The 13,762-nt window shown below is 56.7% G+C and overlaps 1 protein-coding gene across 5 annotated transcripts in view; it reads left to right on the top strand.

The window, feature by feature from the left end:
- Positions 1-13,762, top strand: part of NFATC1 (nuclear factor of activated T cells 1) — a 99,665-nt gene that overhangs the window by 68,482 nt on the left and 17,421 nt on the right. For 3 of the 5 annotated variants that reach the window (XM_067014585.1, XM_067014586.1, XM_067014587.1), the window contains 2 exons: positions 1,034-1,699; positions 5,575-5,756. In XM_067014585.1, the coding sequence (XP_066870686.1) occupies positions 1,034-1,699; positions 5,575-5,741 (833 nt within the window). In that variant the 3' untranslated portion in view covers positions 5,742-5,756. Of the gene's footprint in view, positions 1-1,033; positions 1,700-5,574; positions 5,757-13,762 lie in introns of those variants that run through there. The other 2 variants (XM_059040474.2, XM_059040477.2) reach the window with 2 other exon arrangements.

Genomic DNA, 13,762 nt, shown 5'->3' with positions numbered 1-13,762 from the left:
AAGAGGTGAAAATATGATTAGGAGGGGTCTGATGACAGCTCATTACCCATCCCGCGTTTGTTCCGGCAGCGCTGGGCATCTGTTATGAATTTAAGCGCGCTCTTACCAGTCACTCTCAGGATAATCTGACCGCCGGGACGTCTCCTGTGAACTGGTGCAAGAGGCAGGAACCAACGGGGAAACGGGACACCGGAAGTAAGCACGGGCGGGAGCGCCGCCGTGGCCGAGGCGGCACCCACGCCCCCGTGCAGACCCCACGGCACGCCTGCGCACCTTCTCCCCGGCCCTCTCGGCACCTGGTCCGGCCCACGGCCTGCAGGGGAGTGAAAGGGACCCTCCAGTCCCCACCACGCCCTCCTCCCAGCCCGGTGCTCTGCACCGCCGGCTTCCTAGCTAGGGGCGGACAGGGCAGTGGTCCGGAAGCCGTCTGGGGGCTTCCAGCCCTGCCGCAGGAGCTGCGTGGTTGCTCCTTGTGTATTGTCTCCAGTGGAAACGAAGCAGCAGGAGGGAGGGGTGGCGTATTTGCTCGTGCGGAACCGTTTTCCTTGCCGGGTGGCTGAAGGCTTCTCTCCTACAGCGCACGGACACTTATCTTTTCTGTCGGATTTTTACTGACTTCCAAACGCCATCTTACTGTTCAAGTTCACCAAATGTCAGACGTTTATCAGATAGGGCGTCAGTAGCAGCAGAAATGCAGTAGTACATCCAAGTTAAAAATTTCCCTTTGATTACTACAAATCCACGGGCCCTTGGGTCCAAGGCTTCTACTGCAGTTTGCGAATGGATTTTTATAGCACATTAGTGCTGGGGGAGATTCCAAGGAAAACAGTGCTCTCGGTATGAGAACCAGCTGCAGCTTTCTGGAGCCGATGACTCACACCCTCTTTTTAATTGGGTGGGAGAACCAGGCAGGAGACACACAGGGACTCAGTCAAAGCGCTGTTTGTTGTCGGAGGGTATCCTAGCCACGGGCCCGCCCCACGGCTCCCATCTGCAGCTCGTGTTTATTTAACTTTGTTTCTCCTCCGCACAGTTCCAATCATAAAGACGGAGCCCAGTGATGACTACGAGCCTGCCCTCACCTGTGGACCAATGAGCCAGGGCCTGAGCCCGCTCCCCAAGCCCTGCTACGGCCAGCCGCTCGCCCTGCCGCCCGACCCGGGCTCCTGCCTCGCGCCCGGCTTCCCGCCCCGTCCGCAGAGCAGCGCCAGCCCCGAGCTCCACGACCTCTCCTGCGCCCCCTACGGCCCGGCCACGGCCGGCCCGGGCCACGGCCCCCTCGGACTTCCGCGGCCAGTCGGCGGGGTCCTCGCCGGCCAGGAGGCGCCGAGACCCGCGGGCGTGCCTCCCGGGCCCCCCCAGCCGCCGCCCCCCGCCCCGCTGCAGCCACAGGTGAGTCCGCCGTCAAGCGGTAGCTGCTCGCCGGGGTGCCGGCCAGCGCTCTGTCCCCACAGTCCCTCCTCTCCGCTGCCGCCCGGGACCCAAGAGCCGACCCACCTGCAGCCCTGCGGCCCCGCGCGGCCCCCCGGGACGGGCCACCAGCAGCACCAGCCGTCCGAGGTTCTGAGCAGCGAGCCTGCAGCCGCCCGGCCCCTGCCAGCGCCCGAGGTGCGTGAGGACAGTAATCCTAGTCTGGCCCCCATTCCCGTAACGGTCAAGCGAGAGCCTCAGGAGCTGGACCCGCTGGACCTGGACGACGGTAAGTGCTCGCGGGGCAGGCGCGCTGCCAGCCCGGCGCCGTGGCTCCGCTGCGGCAGGAGGGGCGCGTGCACCAGCCGCCCAGCTGGGGCGCGCCTGGTGCGTGTCCCGCGGGACGCTCCTGCCGCCCTCAGTGGCCCCTGGCGGCCAGGGGTCGCGCAGCTCTGCCCGGTGGGGGCCTGCGGCTCTCGACCCTCGGGTACACTGTCCGCGGGCCGACACAGGGAGAGCTCGGGGCGCCCGGGTGTGCCGGCCCTGGTCGCGTGGAGCACGGCGCCCCCCGGGAGCTGACGTGCCCTGTTGAGGAGGGGAGACCGCCCTGGGCTCGGCCGCGGCTCCAGCTTCTTGATTCCTAGTGTCCGAACCGCTTCTCTAGTTGCGTGCACCGTTTTTACGTATTCGCGCAGCTAAAAGTGAGCGACTTGCACCCTGTTCAGCTCTTGAGAACACTTTAAACACGTGACAGGCTTGTCGGAGGCTCAGCGATCGGTCGATGAGGAGCCAGTGGCTCCCTGGCCCGGAGCTCAGGTCCCAGCACGGCACCCGGACTCCATGGAGACGCGTTCGGGGTGATTTGGAAACGAAGTGTCCCCGAGACGCCTGCAGTCAGGCTAATTCGTGTAAAAACCTGAGCCCCAGGCTCTTCCTCTAAAATAAGAGCAGAAGACACCTCGTCGAAAGATTTTTTTCTCTTTCCTTTGGGAAAAGGTGCCAGGGGCCCTGTGATCTGGTGGGTGAGAGGCCAACCGGGGCTCTCGTGGGCCCTGCATGGGTGGCCCGTCCGTGTGGGCGCGCAGAGCCAGCCTGGAGCAAGGCAGAGAGAACCCGTCCCCCGGGGGAAGCCCCACTGGGCTGGTCTCAGAACCTCTGCCTGAGGGGCCCCGGGACCACACGTGTGCCCTGAAAACAGCAGGCAGACAAGTGCCGTCGGCGGGTGGAGGGCCGGGAGAGCCCGTGGGGGACGGGGGCCCAAGCCCAGCTGTCTGCTCTCACCCGAAAGCCGTGAGGCTGGGCGGGGCCTGGGGGAGGGAGACGGGCGCCTTCTGCGACCCCCGCCCAGACTCCAGCAGGACCGCGGCGGAACTTGCTGACGCAAAGCAGACGCGAGGGCCAGCGTCCAACCTCAGACACGGGCCCGCCCCGGCCGGACCCTGGGGTCCAGGGCGGAGTCTGCTCGCGCTGCAGGCGCCGGGGCTAGCGGGGGTGGGGAGCAGGGCCTCCTCCCGTCCTGACCGCCGTCCGGGTCCCGTCGTGAGCGCAGGCGTCTGGCTAGGTGGGCCTGGCACCTCCCGGGCCGCGACCAAGCCCCTAGAGTTGCCGAGGGCCCAGAACGTGGTCCTCGAGGGAAGAGCCCCTGAACTCTGGGCGGTGCCTCTGAAAGCACTTCTGAGGGTGGGAGGGAGGGACCCTGGCCTCTCTAGGGTCCCACCAGCACAGCCGACAGAGGGCTCGCCTGCTTTGAGGGTGAGCGTTTACAGAAGAACACTTGAAAGCACGTGGCCTTGCGTCGGGAAAGAGCAGGGGAGGCCCTGGGAGGGGCCTCACTGCCCCTCGAGCAGACAGGGACCTGTGAGACCCTGAGGCCTGGGGGCGCCAAGCTGACGGGGCCCAGCCCTGTTGCTGGGCTGGGGGGCCGCAGCCGGGGTTTCACCAGCAGGAGGGCCCCCGTGCTCCAGGCCCGCCTGCAGTGGAGCGCCAGCCGGGGCGGCGAGCGGGCGGCCCCGGGGGCACCTGCGGCCACTCCTGGGGCAGCAGCTCCAGGGACTCTGTCCCGAAAGGACCCTGTGGGCCCCGGTTTCTACTCTGTGTCCATCACCTGGGCCAGCTGGCAACGCAGCCTGTCGGTTTCGGCCACGAGAGCAAAGTGCCGTCGGTTTCCTTGGTCAGGATCGGGGTCCCGGTGTGAGGCTTCCTCAGAAAGCGGTGGACGCGTGTCCGCGAATGTGCGTGTATCTTCACACCACCCCCACGCGTGGTGTTTCGGTGCCACCCCGCTCGTCCCCAGTTAAAGCCACACCAGGGTGGAGGCCCGAGCGGCAAAGGGTAAACGCTGCCCCGGCCCCGTGCAGAGTGGCCCCGACACGTCCCTGTGGGTGGACATCCCCTGCGTGGACGCTGCACCCAGCGTCCCCCCCCGAGTGGTCTTTCCCAGAGGGAGACCCCCGAGGTGGAGGGAGGCCTCGGGTGCACACGCCGCGTGGCTGGAAGGCGGCCTCGCACGAGCCCGGCTTCCCTGCGGTGGGGCTCTCGGGCCCGCGGGGTCGGTCTGAGCACACAGGCTGGAGGAACCGCCCTGGAAGTGGGCACCGAAAACTTAGCCTGCGGGGCTTCTCTCCTGGAGTTGCAACCACGCACCTTCCGGGCAGGTGTCCGTCCCCGCTCGGGAGAGCAGCTCAAGTGTTTGTCGCTCTGTCTGAGCAGCTGAAGACTCCCCGCGTCCACAGGCAGTTAGCATACAGAAGGGGCCCAGCTCTTGCTAGGAGTCTGGTAGTGGAAGCAGCAGAAAGCACGTCTGTCCTCGCGAGGGGGTGGCCGGAACTGCGTGTCGGGGGGCTCTTGGAGGGACCTTGAGGCCACATCTCCGTGCTCACCTTGGTTCCTCTGCCTGGGAACCTCCTTGCTCACAGGAGCTGTGACACAGACACAGGTCAGTCCCTCGTGAGTCCTCGAAAGACCGCCTAGTGCAGAATAAAGGCCCACATCGTGGGCGTGGGGACCTGAACCGCCAGCCTCCCTGACCCAGATGCTGAGGGGCTCTGGGGCGGGTTCTCACCGGCCCCTCCTGACGGGGACGGTGGGAGGGGTAGGCCGGTGCCGTGGGGTGGGTGTGGGCCCCCGAGGTTCCTGTACAGCTTGGACGCCTTGAGTTGGCACCAGTGACCTGATCGTTGGCCGGTCCCACTGTTAAACGTTTGTGGTTTGAGGGTTAGTTTGTTAAGAGGGATGGTGTCCACACTCGCGCTTGTTCTGGGGCGGAGGATGGCAGGCCTCGAGGGCGTGTGGACAGAGCGCGGCCCCCGAGGCCCGGGGGAGAGGGGGAGCCCGTCGCCGGGGCCGATCCCTGATTTAGAAAAGAGGCCCCTGAGAAAGGCTTGGAAGGGGGCCCGGGGAGGGGGTCATGGGCCTCACTCTAAGACACACGCGGCTCTCCTTGTACGTCTGGGTTTTAATTGGCAGCCCAGCCCAGGAAGGTGCAGAGAAGAGAAAATGGAGACGAGGGCGAAAAACCAAATCAGAAAACTAGACGCCGATTTTAAGTGACCTTGACGTCAAAAGGCAAAGGCTTCATCGTTGTCACTTATACCCAGGGAGAGGCGAGTAGTCGGGGTGGCTGATGACAGGGACCAGGGAACAAGGACCAGGAGTGGGGCGCGGCGGGAGGAGAGAGGGGGCGGTTCAGGCTGTGCACGGCGGCCCCCTCCAGGCCTTGTCTCAGCAGGACGAGGTTGCTGGTTGCGGGGGGCGCTGGCGGATACGACCTGCTGTCGCCTGGGCTTTGCCCCGAGAGCCGTGGCGCCGTTCCCCCGGGGCAGGAGGGACCAGCCGTGCACCACGGCTCACGCAGCGAACTCAGCCCCATGTCACTTGCAGGCGCGCAGAGCCATTGCGCGTCCCGACCCCAGGGTGACAGGTTAGGTAACGTCCCGCCTGGCCTCGCCCCTCGCCACTCCCGCCCGCAGGGCTCTCAGAGGCTGATAAGAGCCGAGGCTGCAGTGACCCTGGCCCTTACTTGCTTCGTGGGTGCAACCGCTCTGAGTCAGGGGGCGATTGGGGTTCCTCGGGCTTGTTTGTGATGCTAATGGCGCCGGGTCTGTGAGCAGTGAGGGCTTATTTCACGTGTGTTCTGGTTTTTTATTTGGGTTTTTTGCTTTCCAGGAACACAGAAAGAAAAAGGCAATAATAGGACATTATGTCCAGCTCCAGAGAGCCTGGGGCATTTGGGGCACGTAAATGGATCATTTAGAGATCGCGAAGGAGCCTTGCCCTACGCGGGAAGCCGCCTGCTTAGTCTGCGGAGCGACTCCCCGGGTGTGGAGGGTTAACGCACGTCCCAAGTCTCCGTTTACCTCGAGGAACAGTTCAAGTGCACGAGGACTCGCCGCAAATGAACCCCAACTTGTTGATAGGGTTTCTGGTTTTTTTAGTTGTTTCTGCTCTTCGGTTTTGTTTCAAAAGTGTCTGGCCCATAAATAGTTCCGGTTGTAATTTATTCTTTGGTTCAACAATGTTCGTGAAATTTAGGCTCTCCATTCGGACTTCTTAATCGTGGCAATACCACAGGGTACCTTTTCTTTTAAAAATTAGCTTTATGGGCCTCACTTATTTCGAATGTAGATTAAATGTGTCGTAAAAGCCACACGTGAGCCATTTCCCTGCTGTGACTTTTGGGACCTGCCCCTCGCAGAGCTGAGCCACACGACCAGACGGCAGCGCCCCTCTCCGGGTGATGGGTTGTCCTTGACCGACACACGTGTAGATGCGGGCGGCTCACACACACGCGCGCGGTAGTCTGTGTGCCGTTTGCGTACATCTGCTGGAAAGTCATTGTGAACGCCCCTGAAGCTCGCAGAGTCCGTCCAGCCGGCGTTACCGTGAAGGGGCCCTGATTTGCTGACACGAGGATCCCCCTTTGCGACCCAAGCGACGGCTCCCGGGGTGTCGGTTTGTCTGCCACCGTAGCAGCCCCTCCGCGTCGTCCCCCGCCCGCCCTGCGGCCTCGGCCACAGTCGGCCCTTTCAGTCCCCTGCAGGGGCTCTCGGGTTTCCACAAGTCTAGGTGTCATTGGAACAAAGCAGGTGGAGCTAGCGGCCAGGACCGTGTCTGCCCCGCGTCTGGCTGCGCGTCCCCCGCGTACCCCCTTCTTTCCCGAGCCTGGGATGCTCTGGGGAGAACACGGAGCTTTCCTCATGGAAAGTTTTACTAACCTGGCCCAGGGCCCGGCTCTGAGGCCTTCCCCGCCCCTAGTGATGATGGAAAGAGCCTGCCTTGCAGGTCAAACGCACGGGCTTGTTAACATCGCAGACGTGGGCTGCTCCCCGGTGGGCGGGAGGACGCACTCAACCGTGCACGCGGTTCCTGAGGGTCAGTCCTTAAGGCCCGGGCCCCTGGGGTGCCACCGGAGGCAGCGGATGCTGGTGGCGTGGTGACCTGCAGGCTTTATCTCCCGAGGTGGAGTCCACCGGGGCCGGGCTGAAGCCGCCACCCGGAGGAGCAGAGCCCCCGCCCGCTCACTTCCGCTTTGCCCACCCGGCGGTGCGTGCCTCCCGGGCGCCAGAGTCCGTGTGCACGGGGACTCGGGGCTGAGCTTCCAGGGGTGCTGTGCCTCCAGGTGGGTCAGACCGGTGTGCAGGCTTTGGGCGCAAGTCTCCTCCTCGTCCCTGAGCAGGTGGACCCGAGCGACAACGAGTGAGTGGCGGGAGCGGCCGACCGCTGTCCACCCACCGCGGACTGCGCCCTGGGAGGCGTGTGCTTCCCGCGGCGGCTGCGCTGCAGGGCAGCAGCCATTAGGATCTGCCTCTCGCTGGGGAGGGGGGGAAGGCAGGGACTGCTCCGAGGTGTCCGCTGAGTAAGGGCCTCTATAAATAGGGCACTGCATTTGGCCCCGGGGACACAGCTTGCTAGGCTAGGACGTTTGAGAGTCTCCTGCAGCTCGTATGACACTGCAGCTTAGGTGTCCGAGGTTCGGGGCGCCTCTCAGTTGCAGGATGTGGACGCTAGCTAGAAACATGACTGCTTTGACTTTCTAATCAAGTCTCCTCCAGCCCAGTTATTTTCTGTGCGTTTGGAGGGGGATTTGGTGGTTTGCTTTCAGCTAATATTCACCTTCTCCCTTAATCCTAGGTCTTAGCTGATTTCCTTCTGTAGATGGGAGAGCTGTTTGACGTTCTTAATTTGAGGGAAAGAAACAGGGGAGAAAGCGGAGGGAAGAGCTAGAAAGGGTCTTGTGGAACTAGAACCACTTAGGTCTACTTGGTGCCGGAAACGCTGGCGACGGAAGCTGGTGCTCGGACCTGGCTGCGTGCAGGCCACTCGGGCGCCCTGTGGTACGTTGTCTCCGGTCTCGGGCAGGCTGTGAGGGTGGGAGAGTGTCGGCGAGTGAGGGCGTCAGCACCGTGCCGCAGTGTTCCAGTGTGGCAATACTTCTGCAGAGGCGAGCGTCTCTCCAGGGGTATTTAATCAGCTCCGTCTCCATTGCAGACCAGGTTGCACAACGTGGGCCTGGTCTCTGCGTTTTCTCTCCCTGATGCCACACGTTTCAAAGCGCTCTCTCGCCAAAGAACGAGCACACCTGACGGATCCTCTCAGGTCTGCGAGCCAGCACGTAGCACACGGCTGTATCGTCTTCACCAGAGCACGAAGCCAGAAGGAAAGGTGCCCAGGAGCACAGGAGCCGCATTCAAAAGCCCAGGTGATGATGGACCATCAGGGCCCGGCATCTCTTTGGGGAGAGTGGTGACCAGGGCCACAGAGGGCTCCAACTCCCCCTCTGCTGGACGCCTGTGTTTTCACGAGAGCAGCCAGGCACGTGGCGGCCCTGGCCTGGAGCGCCACGCACAGGGTCAGTGGCGTGGCGCTTCTAAGTGACCCCTGATACAAGAGTGCCCTCTTCCTGTGGATTCCCGAGGGACAGAGAGTGCCTGGCGCAGCCGCCCATCACGTCCAGGCCGAGAAGAACGTGGATAATTGGTTTTGGAGTAACCGTCTTCCCGCCAGAGCTGAGAAGGTTGTTCCCAGTCCAACCTGACACATCACTGCCAGCACACAGAAAACCCAAATGGCGAAAATAGTACCTGTATGTGGCCTTTGGCTCTTTCCAGAGTGACGTCTACATATAGTCTCTCTTGACATATTCAGCCTCACAACAATCCTGTGAGTGGGAAAAACTGCCGACTCAGCCCCAGCTGACAAAGACGGAGGCTGAAGCTTAGAGGGAAATGTCACTCGACCTGCTCAGGACACAGCTGGTGCATGACGGGACCAGGGACACCACCTTGATCTGCCAGCCCTGATTTCAATACTGTCTCTCCACTCTCAAGGTTGGGCTGTGTTATTGAGCTTTTTTTTTTTTTTTTAACCCACTAGAGAGGTAGTGAGCAAAGACTCCTGCTCAGAAGTGTAGCTTTCAAGTATGAATTGGCCTTGCAAGCCAAAGAGAAGTGTGGTATATTTTTTTCTTCATCAGAGAATCTCTGGTTATTAACTGAGGCACTTTTGATGACCCAAGAAGGACTGGAAGACAGGCAGGACTTCCAAAATGGTGGAGAGAGAACCTCAGTGAGAGAGCACCCCCTAAAAAGCAGTAAAAACAGTGACAAAACTTTCAAATCAATTATCCCAGAGTCTGAACATTAACCAGAGGCAGAAAAAACGGAAAAGCATTTATTCAAGGGAAACTGGACCTTGGTAACGAACGTGGGATCTGTAGTGTTGGAATTTGGGGCTACTCACGTCCCCCCTCCCCAGCTCCATGGAGTGTAGCCATGAAAACCCGGCAGCTTCACTGACAGTGAAGGAGATTGGCCTCTTTGGGGCTCTGTTAAAAGACCCCATCCCCACAGCACAGTCAGTCCTTTGACCGGTGGTGAAGCTCCCTGGAAAAGCCTTGTTCCTGGGGCAGCATAAAAAATAGCAGCTGGCTGGGATCATGCTCATTGGAGCTGCCCAAGGCTGTGATCTCAATTAGGGCAAAGGAGCCTGGCCAAACTAGGTGACCACAGGGGATTCTGAAAAGCCCTGACATGCTCCTGGGGGTCTGGAAGACTGCACACGTGCACATGGATGTGTGCACACTCAGGAAGACCGCACACATGCATATGGGTGTGTGCACGCTCAAGACCTGCGCGAGGAGAGGGCCCAGCTGCTCACCTGTTGGCTCCTTCACCTCGCGACTGTATGAGCAGGAGTGAAGCCCAGGCTGACTGTGAACTGAGGGCGTGTCAGAGGCGGCCTTTGCACACATATCTCCTTGACAAAACGGGGAGGCCTAATGGTTCAAGGCGTTCAGAGAAACCTGACTGATCCTTGAAGGATGCTAACCTGAGGGTGACCCCTAGGAAGCCAGGCTTAAAAATAAAAGCGGGCTTCCCTGGTGGCACAGTGGTTGAGAGTCTGCCTGCCGATGCAGGGGACGCGGATTCGTGCCCCTGTCCGGGAAGATCCCACATGCTGAGGAGCGGCTGGGCCAGTGAGCCATGGCCGCTGAGCCTGCGCGTCCACAGCCTGTGCCCCGCGACGGGAGAGGCCACAGCAGTGAGAGGCCCGCATAATGCAAAAATAATAATAATAAAAATAAAAGCAAGACTTTTTTTGAAAAAGTGGAACAGAGAACTTAGCAGCTACACACTGCAGAGATACAGAATCTATGGAATTAGTCCAGGAAAGTCACTAATCAAATAAGCAACAACTAAGGGAAAAAAAGAATCCAGCAATAACAACAAATCCTGGATGGGGGAGGTGCAGGAGGGAGCTGATACCAGAGTTGCTACAGTGTACTACCTCTAATGTCCAGTTTTCAACCAAAAAGTTATGAGACATGCAAAGAAACATGAAAATATGTCCCCTACACAGGGAAAGAAGCAACCCACATGCAGTGGACAATGTCCCTGAGAGGGCTCAGGTATTGGACTTCGTAGCAAAGTAAATCAGCCACCATAGAGATGCTCAAGGAACTAAAGGGAACTGTGTTTAGAGAATTAAAGGAAAGTGGGACAACTATGTCTGACCAAATGGAGATACATTTTCTAAAAGAGCCAAGTAGAAATTCTAGACTTGAAACGTACAATAACTAAAATGAAAAATCATTAGAAGGGCTGAACAACATTTTGGAGCTGACAGAATAAAAGAGTCAACAGACTTGAAGAAAAGTCAATAGGTTATCCAGTCTGAGGGATAGAAAGTAAACAGATTAAAGAAAATTGAAGAAGTGAAACACCATCAAGCATACAAATGTGTGCATAATGAGAATCCAGAAAGAGAGAAGAAAGGTGTAGAAAAAGTATTTGAAGAAATAATGGTCAAAATCTTCCCAGATTGGAAGAAGAACATTGTAGACATCCCAAAAGGTCAACCAATTCCAAGTAGGATAAATTCAGAGATTCACATCATAGCCAAACTGTCAAAAGTCAAAGAAAAAGAGACAATTCTAAAAGCCACAAGAAAAAACCAAGTCATCAGGTACAGTACGTGGAATCTTCAAAAAGATCAACAGCTGACTTCTCATTAGCAGCCATGGAAGCTGAAAAGCAGTGGGACAGCATCCTCGAAAGTGCTCAAAGAAAAAGACGGGTGACCAAGAAGTTTCTATCTAGCAAAACTAGCCTTGAAAATAGAGGAGAGGGCTTCCCTGGTGGCGCAGCGGTTGAGAGTCCGCCTGCCGATGCAGGAGACACGGGTTCGTGCCCTGGTCCGGGAAGATCCCACATGCCGCGGAGCAACTAAGCCCGTGAGCCATGGCCACTGGGCCTGCGCGTCCGGAGCCTGTGCTCCGGACCACAACAGTGAGAGGCCCGCGTACCGCAAAAAAAAAAAAAAAAAAAAAAGAGGAGAAATAAGCAAAGATGCCATAAGAGAATGTATTGCCATCAGACCTGGCCTACAGAAAGTACCAAAGGGAGTCCTTCAGGTTGACAGTAACTCAGATCCACGTGAAGAAGTAAAAAGCACTGGTAAAAATAATTACATAATTTAAAAAACAACATAAGCATTCTAAGAAAACTTTTCTTCTCCTAACTTATTTAAAAGAAAATACATAAGACAGTAATTACAAAACTGTGCTGATGGGCTTATATAAAAATGTCATTTGTGTGACAATGATAGTAGAAAGGAAGGAGTAGGGAAGGAAGCTATATTGGAACAGAGTTTCTATATATTATTAGAAATAATTATTAATCTGAAATAGATATTAAGTATATTGTAATCTCTAGAGGAACCACTAAGAAAATGTTAAGAATATATGTAGTAAACAAAACAAAACAAGACCCAAAAAAAGCATTTAAATGATACACCGGAAGAAGTAAACTTAGACCCTTACCTCTCACCATACATGAAAAAGTGAACTCAAAATTGATCATGGACTTAAATGTAAGAGCTAAAACAATAAAACTTTTAGGAGATAACATATGAGAAAATCTTTGAGACCTTGGATTAGGCGAAGATTTTTTTAGATATGACACCAAGAACACAGTCCATAACATTTAAAAATTGATAAATTAGACCTCAACAAAATTCAAAATTTCTGTGCTTCAAGAGATACCATTAAGAAAAAGAAGGACAAGGGAATTCCCTGGCAGTCCAGTACTTAGGATTCAGCGCTTTCACTGCCAGGGCCTGGGTTCTACCCCTGGTCAGGGAACTAAGATCCCACAAGCCATGCAGCATGTCCAAAGAAAGACAAGCAACATATGAGATGAACGTATGATACAGGGCTTATATTTAGAAAATGCAAAGAACACATATCTCAGTAATAAGACGAAAAGCCTAGTCAAAAACTGGGTAAAAGATTTAAATAGACATTTCTCCAAAGAAGGTATATGAATGGCTACTAAATACATGAAAATATACTCAGCATCATTAGTCATAGGGAATGCCAGTGAGATACCATCTCATACCTGTCAGAGTGGCCGGAGAAAATAACAGAGACAATAGCAAATGTTGGAGAGGATGTGGAGAAATTGGAACCCTCACACATCACTGGTGGGGATACAAAACAGTGCAGCCACGTTGGCAGTGTCTTAATAGTCGAACATAACATTTGCCCTAAGACCCAACAGGTCTGTGCTTAGGCATACGTACCCGAGATAAGTGAACACATACGCACGCGCACACAAAGACTCGCGCACAGATGTTCTTAGCAGCATCATGTATAATATCCAAACATTTGAAACAACCTAAATGTCCAGCAACTAGGGACTAGAGAGAAAAAGTGTGATATATCCATACAATGGAGTCTTATTCAGCCAGAAGGAGGAATGAATACTGAGTCATGCTAGGACGTGGATGAACCTTGAAAACAGTACACTGAGTCCAAAAGCCAGGCACAGAAGACCACGTATTATGGTTTCCATTTGTATGAAGGTGTCCAGAAAGGCAGCTCTCCAGAAGCAGCAAGCAGCCTGGCTTGGGGATGCTTCTAGGTCTGCTCTCTTATGCAGGTTCATCAAGTACAGTTTTGCTAAAACACAGAAGGAGAAAAGTGCTTCTGAAGCAAAGGCTTGTGTGTGTCGTGCATGGCTCCCTCCGTGTGTGGAACACGTGCAGCCCTCTTTCCGGAGCGTTGGGAGAAAATTCTAGTTCTGTTTTTATATGACACGAACATAATGCTGATGGCAGAGCTTCTCTCATGGAATAAAAGTGTGTGTGCTTCTCCGTTACTTAACTCTTTAGTTAAATTAAGGATTCTCTTTATCAAAACGTGGGCCTCATGCAGGACCAGCCCCGGACGTTTGCCGACCGTGGGTGACGTGGGTCCTTCACGTAGGCTGGGCACACAAAACCCTGAGCCCCTTTACCTTTTTCAGTTTGAATTTTGACACAGCGTTCTTCCTTCCTTCCAGATTGTAATGTGGACTCTTCCACACATTAAAGAACAAAGAAAGTCTATTCCCCCTTTTAAAACATCCGCCCTTATCAGGCCCGGGGGACCCGACTAATCACGGCCTGGTCCTGGGACAATACGCCAAGCCGGCGGGCCAGGCCCACCCCCCGCCCCAAGGACGCGGATGCTTATCGCTCCCAGAACCCGGTGGCCAGTTTTCTTTTGTTCCGAAGCAGGGGTAGACAGTGCTGGACGCAGCCCTCAGCCGGGGCCTGGGGGGCTTTATCGGCCACAGCCTGCCCTCCCTCCCCACAAGGTGAGGGCTGCCCCAACTCGGCCCTATCAGGCCCCACAGCTGCTGTTATTTCAGATAAGCAGGAAGGGTGCCTGGAGGAGCCCTGGGCGACAGCTAGAGACGTCTGTGATTCCCCCAGGCTCGTCAGGGGCCTGGCAGGAGGGAAGAGGGGGAGATGCCGCCGGGGCGCGTCTGCAGCAGACGCGGGGGCCTCGGCTGTGAACCGCCGGCCCGAG

The sequence above is a fragment of the Kogia breviceps genome, chromosome 15, assembly GCF_026419965.1.
Source record: "Kogia breviceps isolate mKogBre1 chromosome 15, mKogBre1 haplotype 1, whole genome shotgun sequence".
NCBI classification, from domain to species: domain Eukaryota; kingdom Metazoa; phylum Chordata; class Mammalia; order Artiodactyla; family Physeteridae; genus Kogia; species Kogia breviceps.
This window is presented reverse-complemented; position numbering and strand designations above follow the sequence as displayed.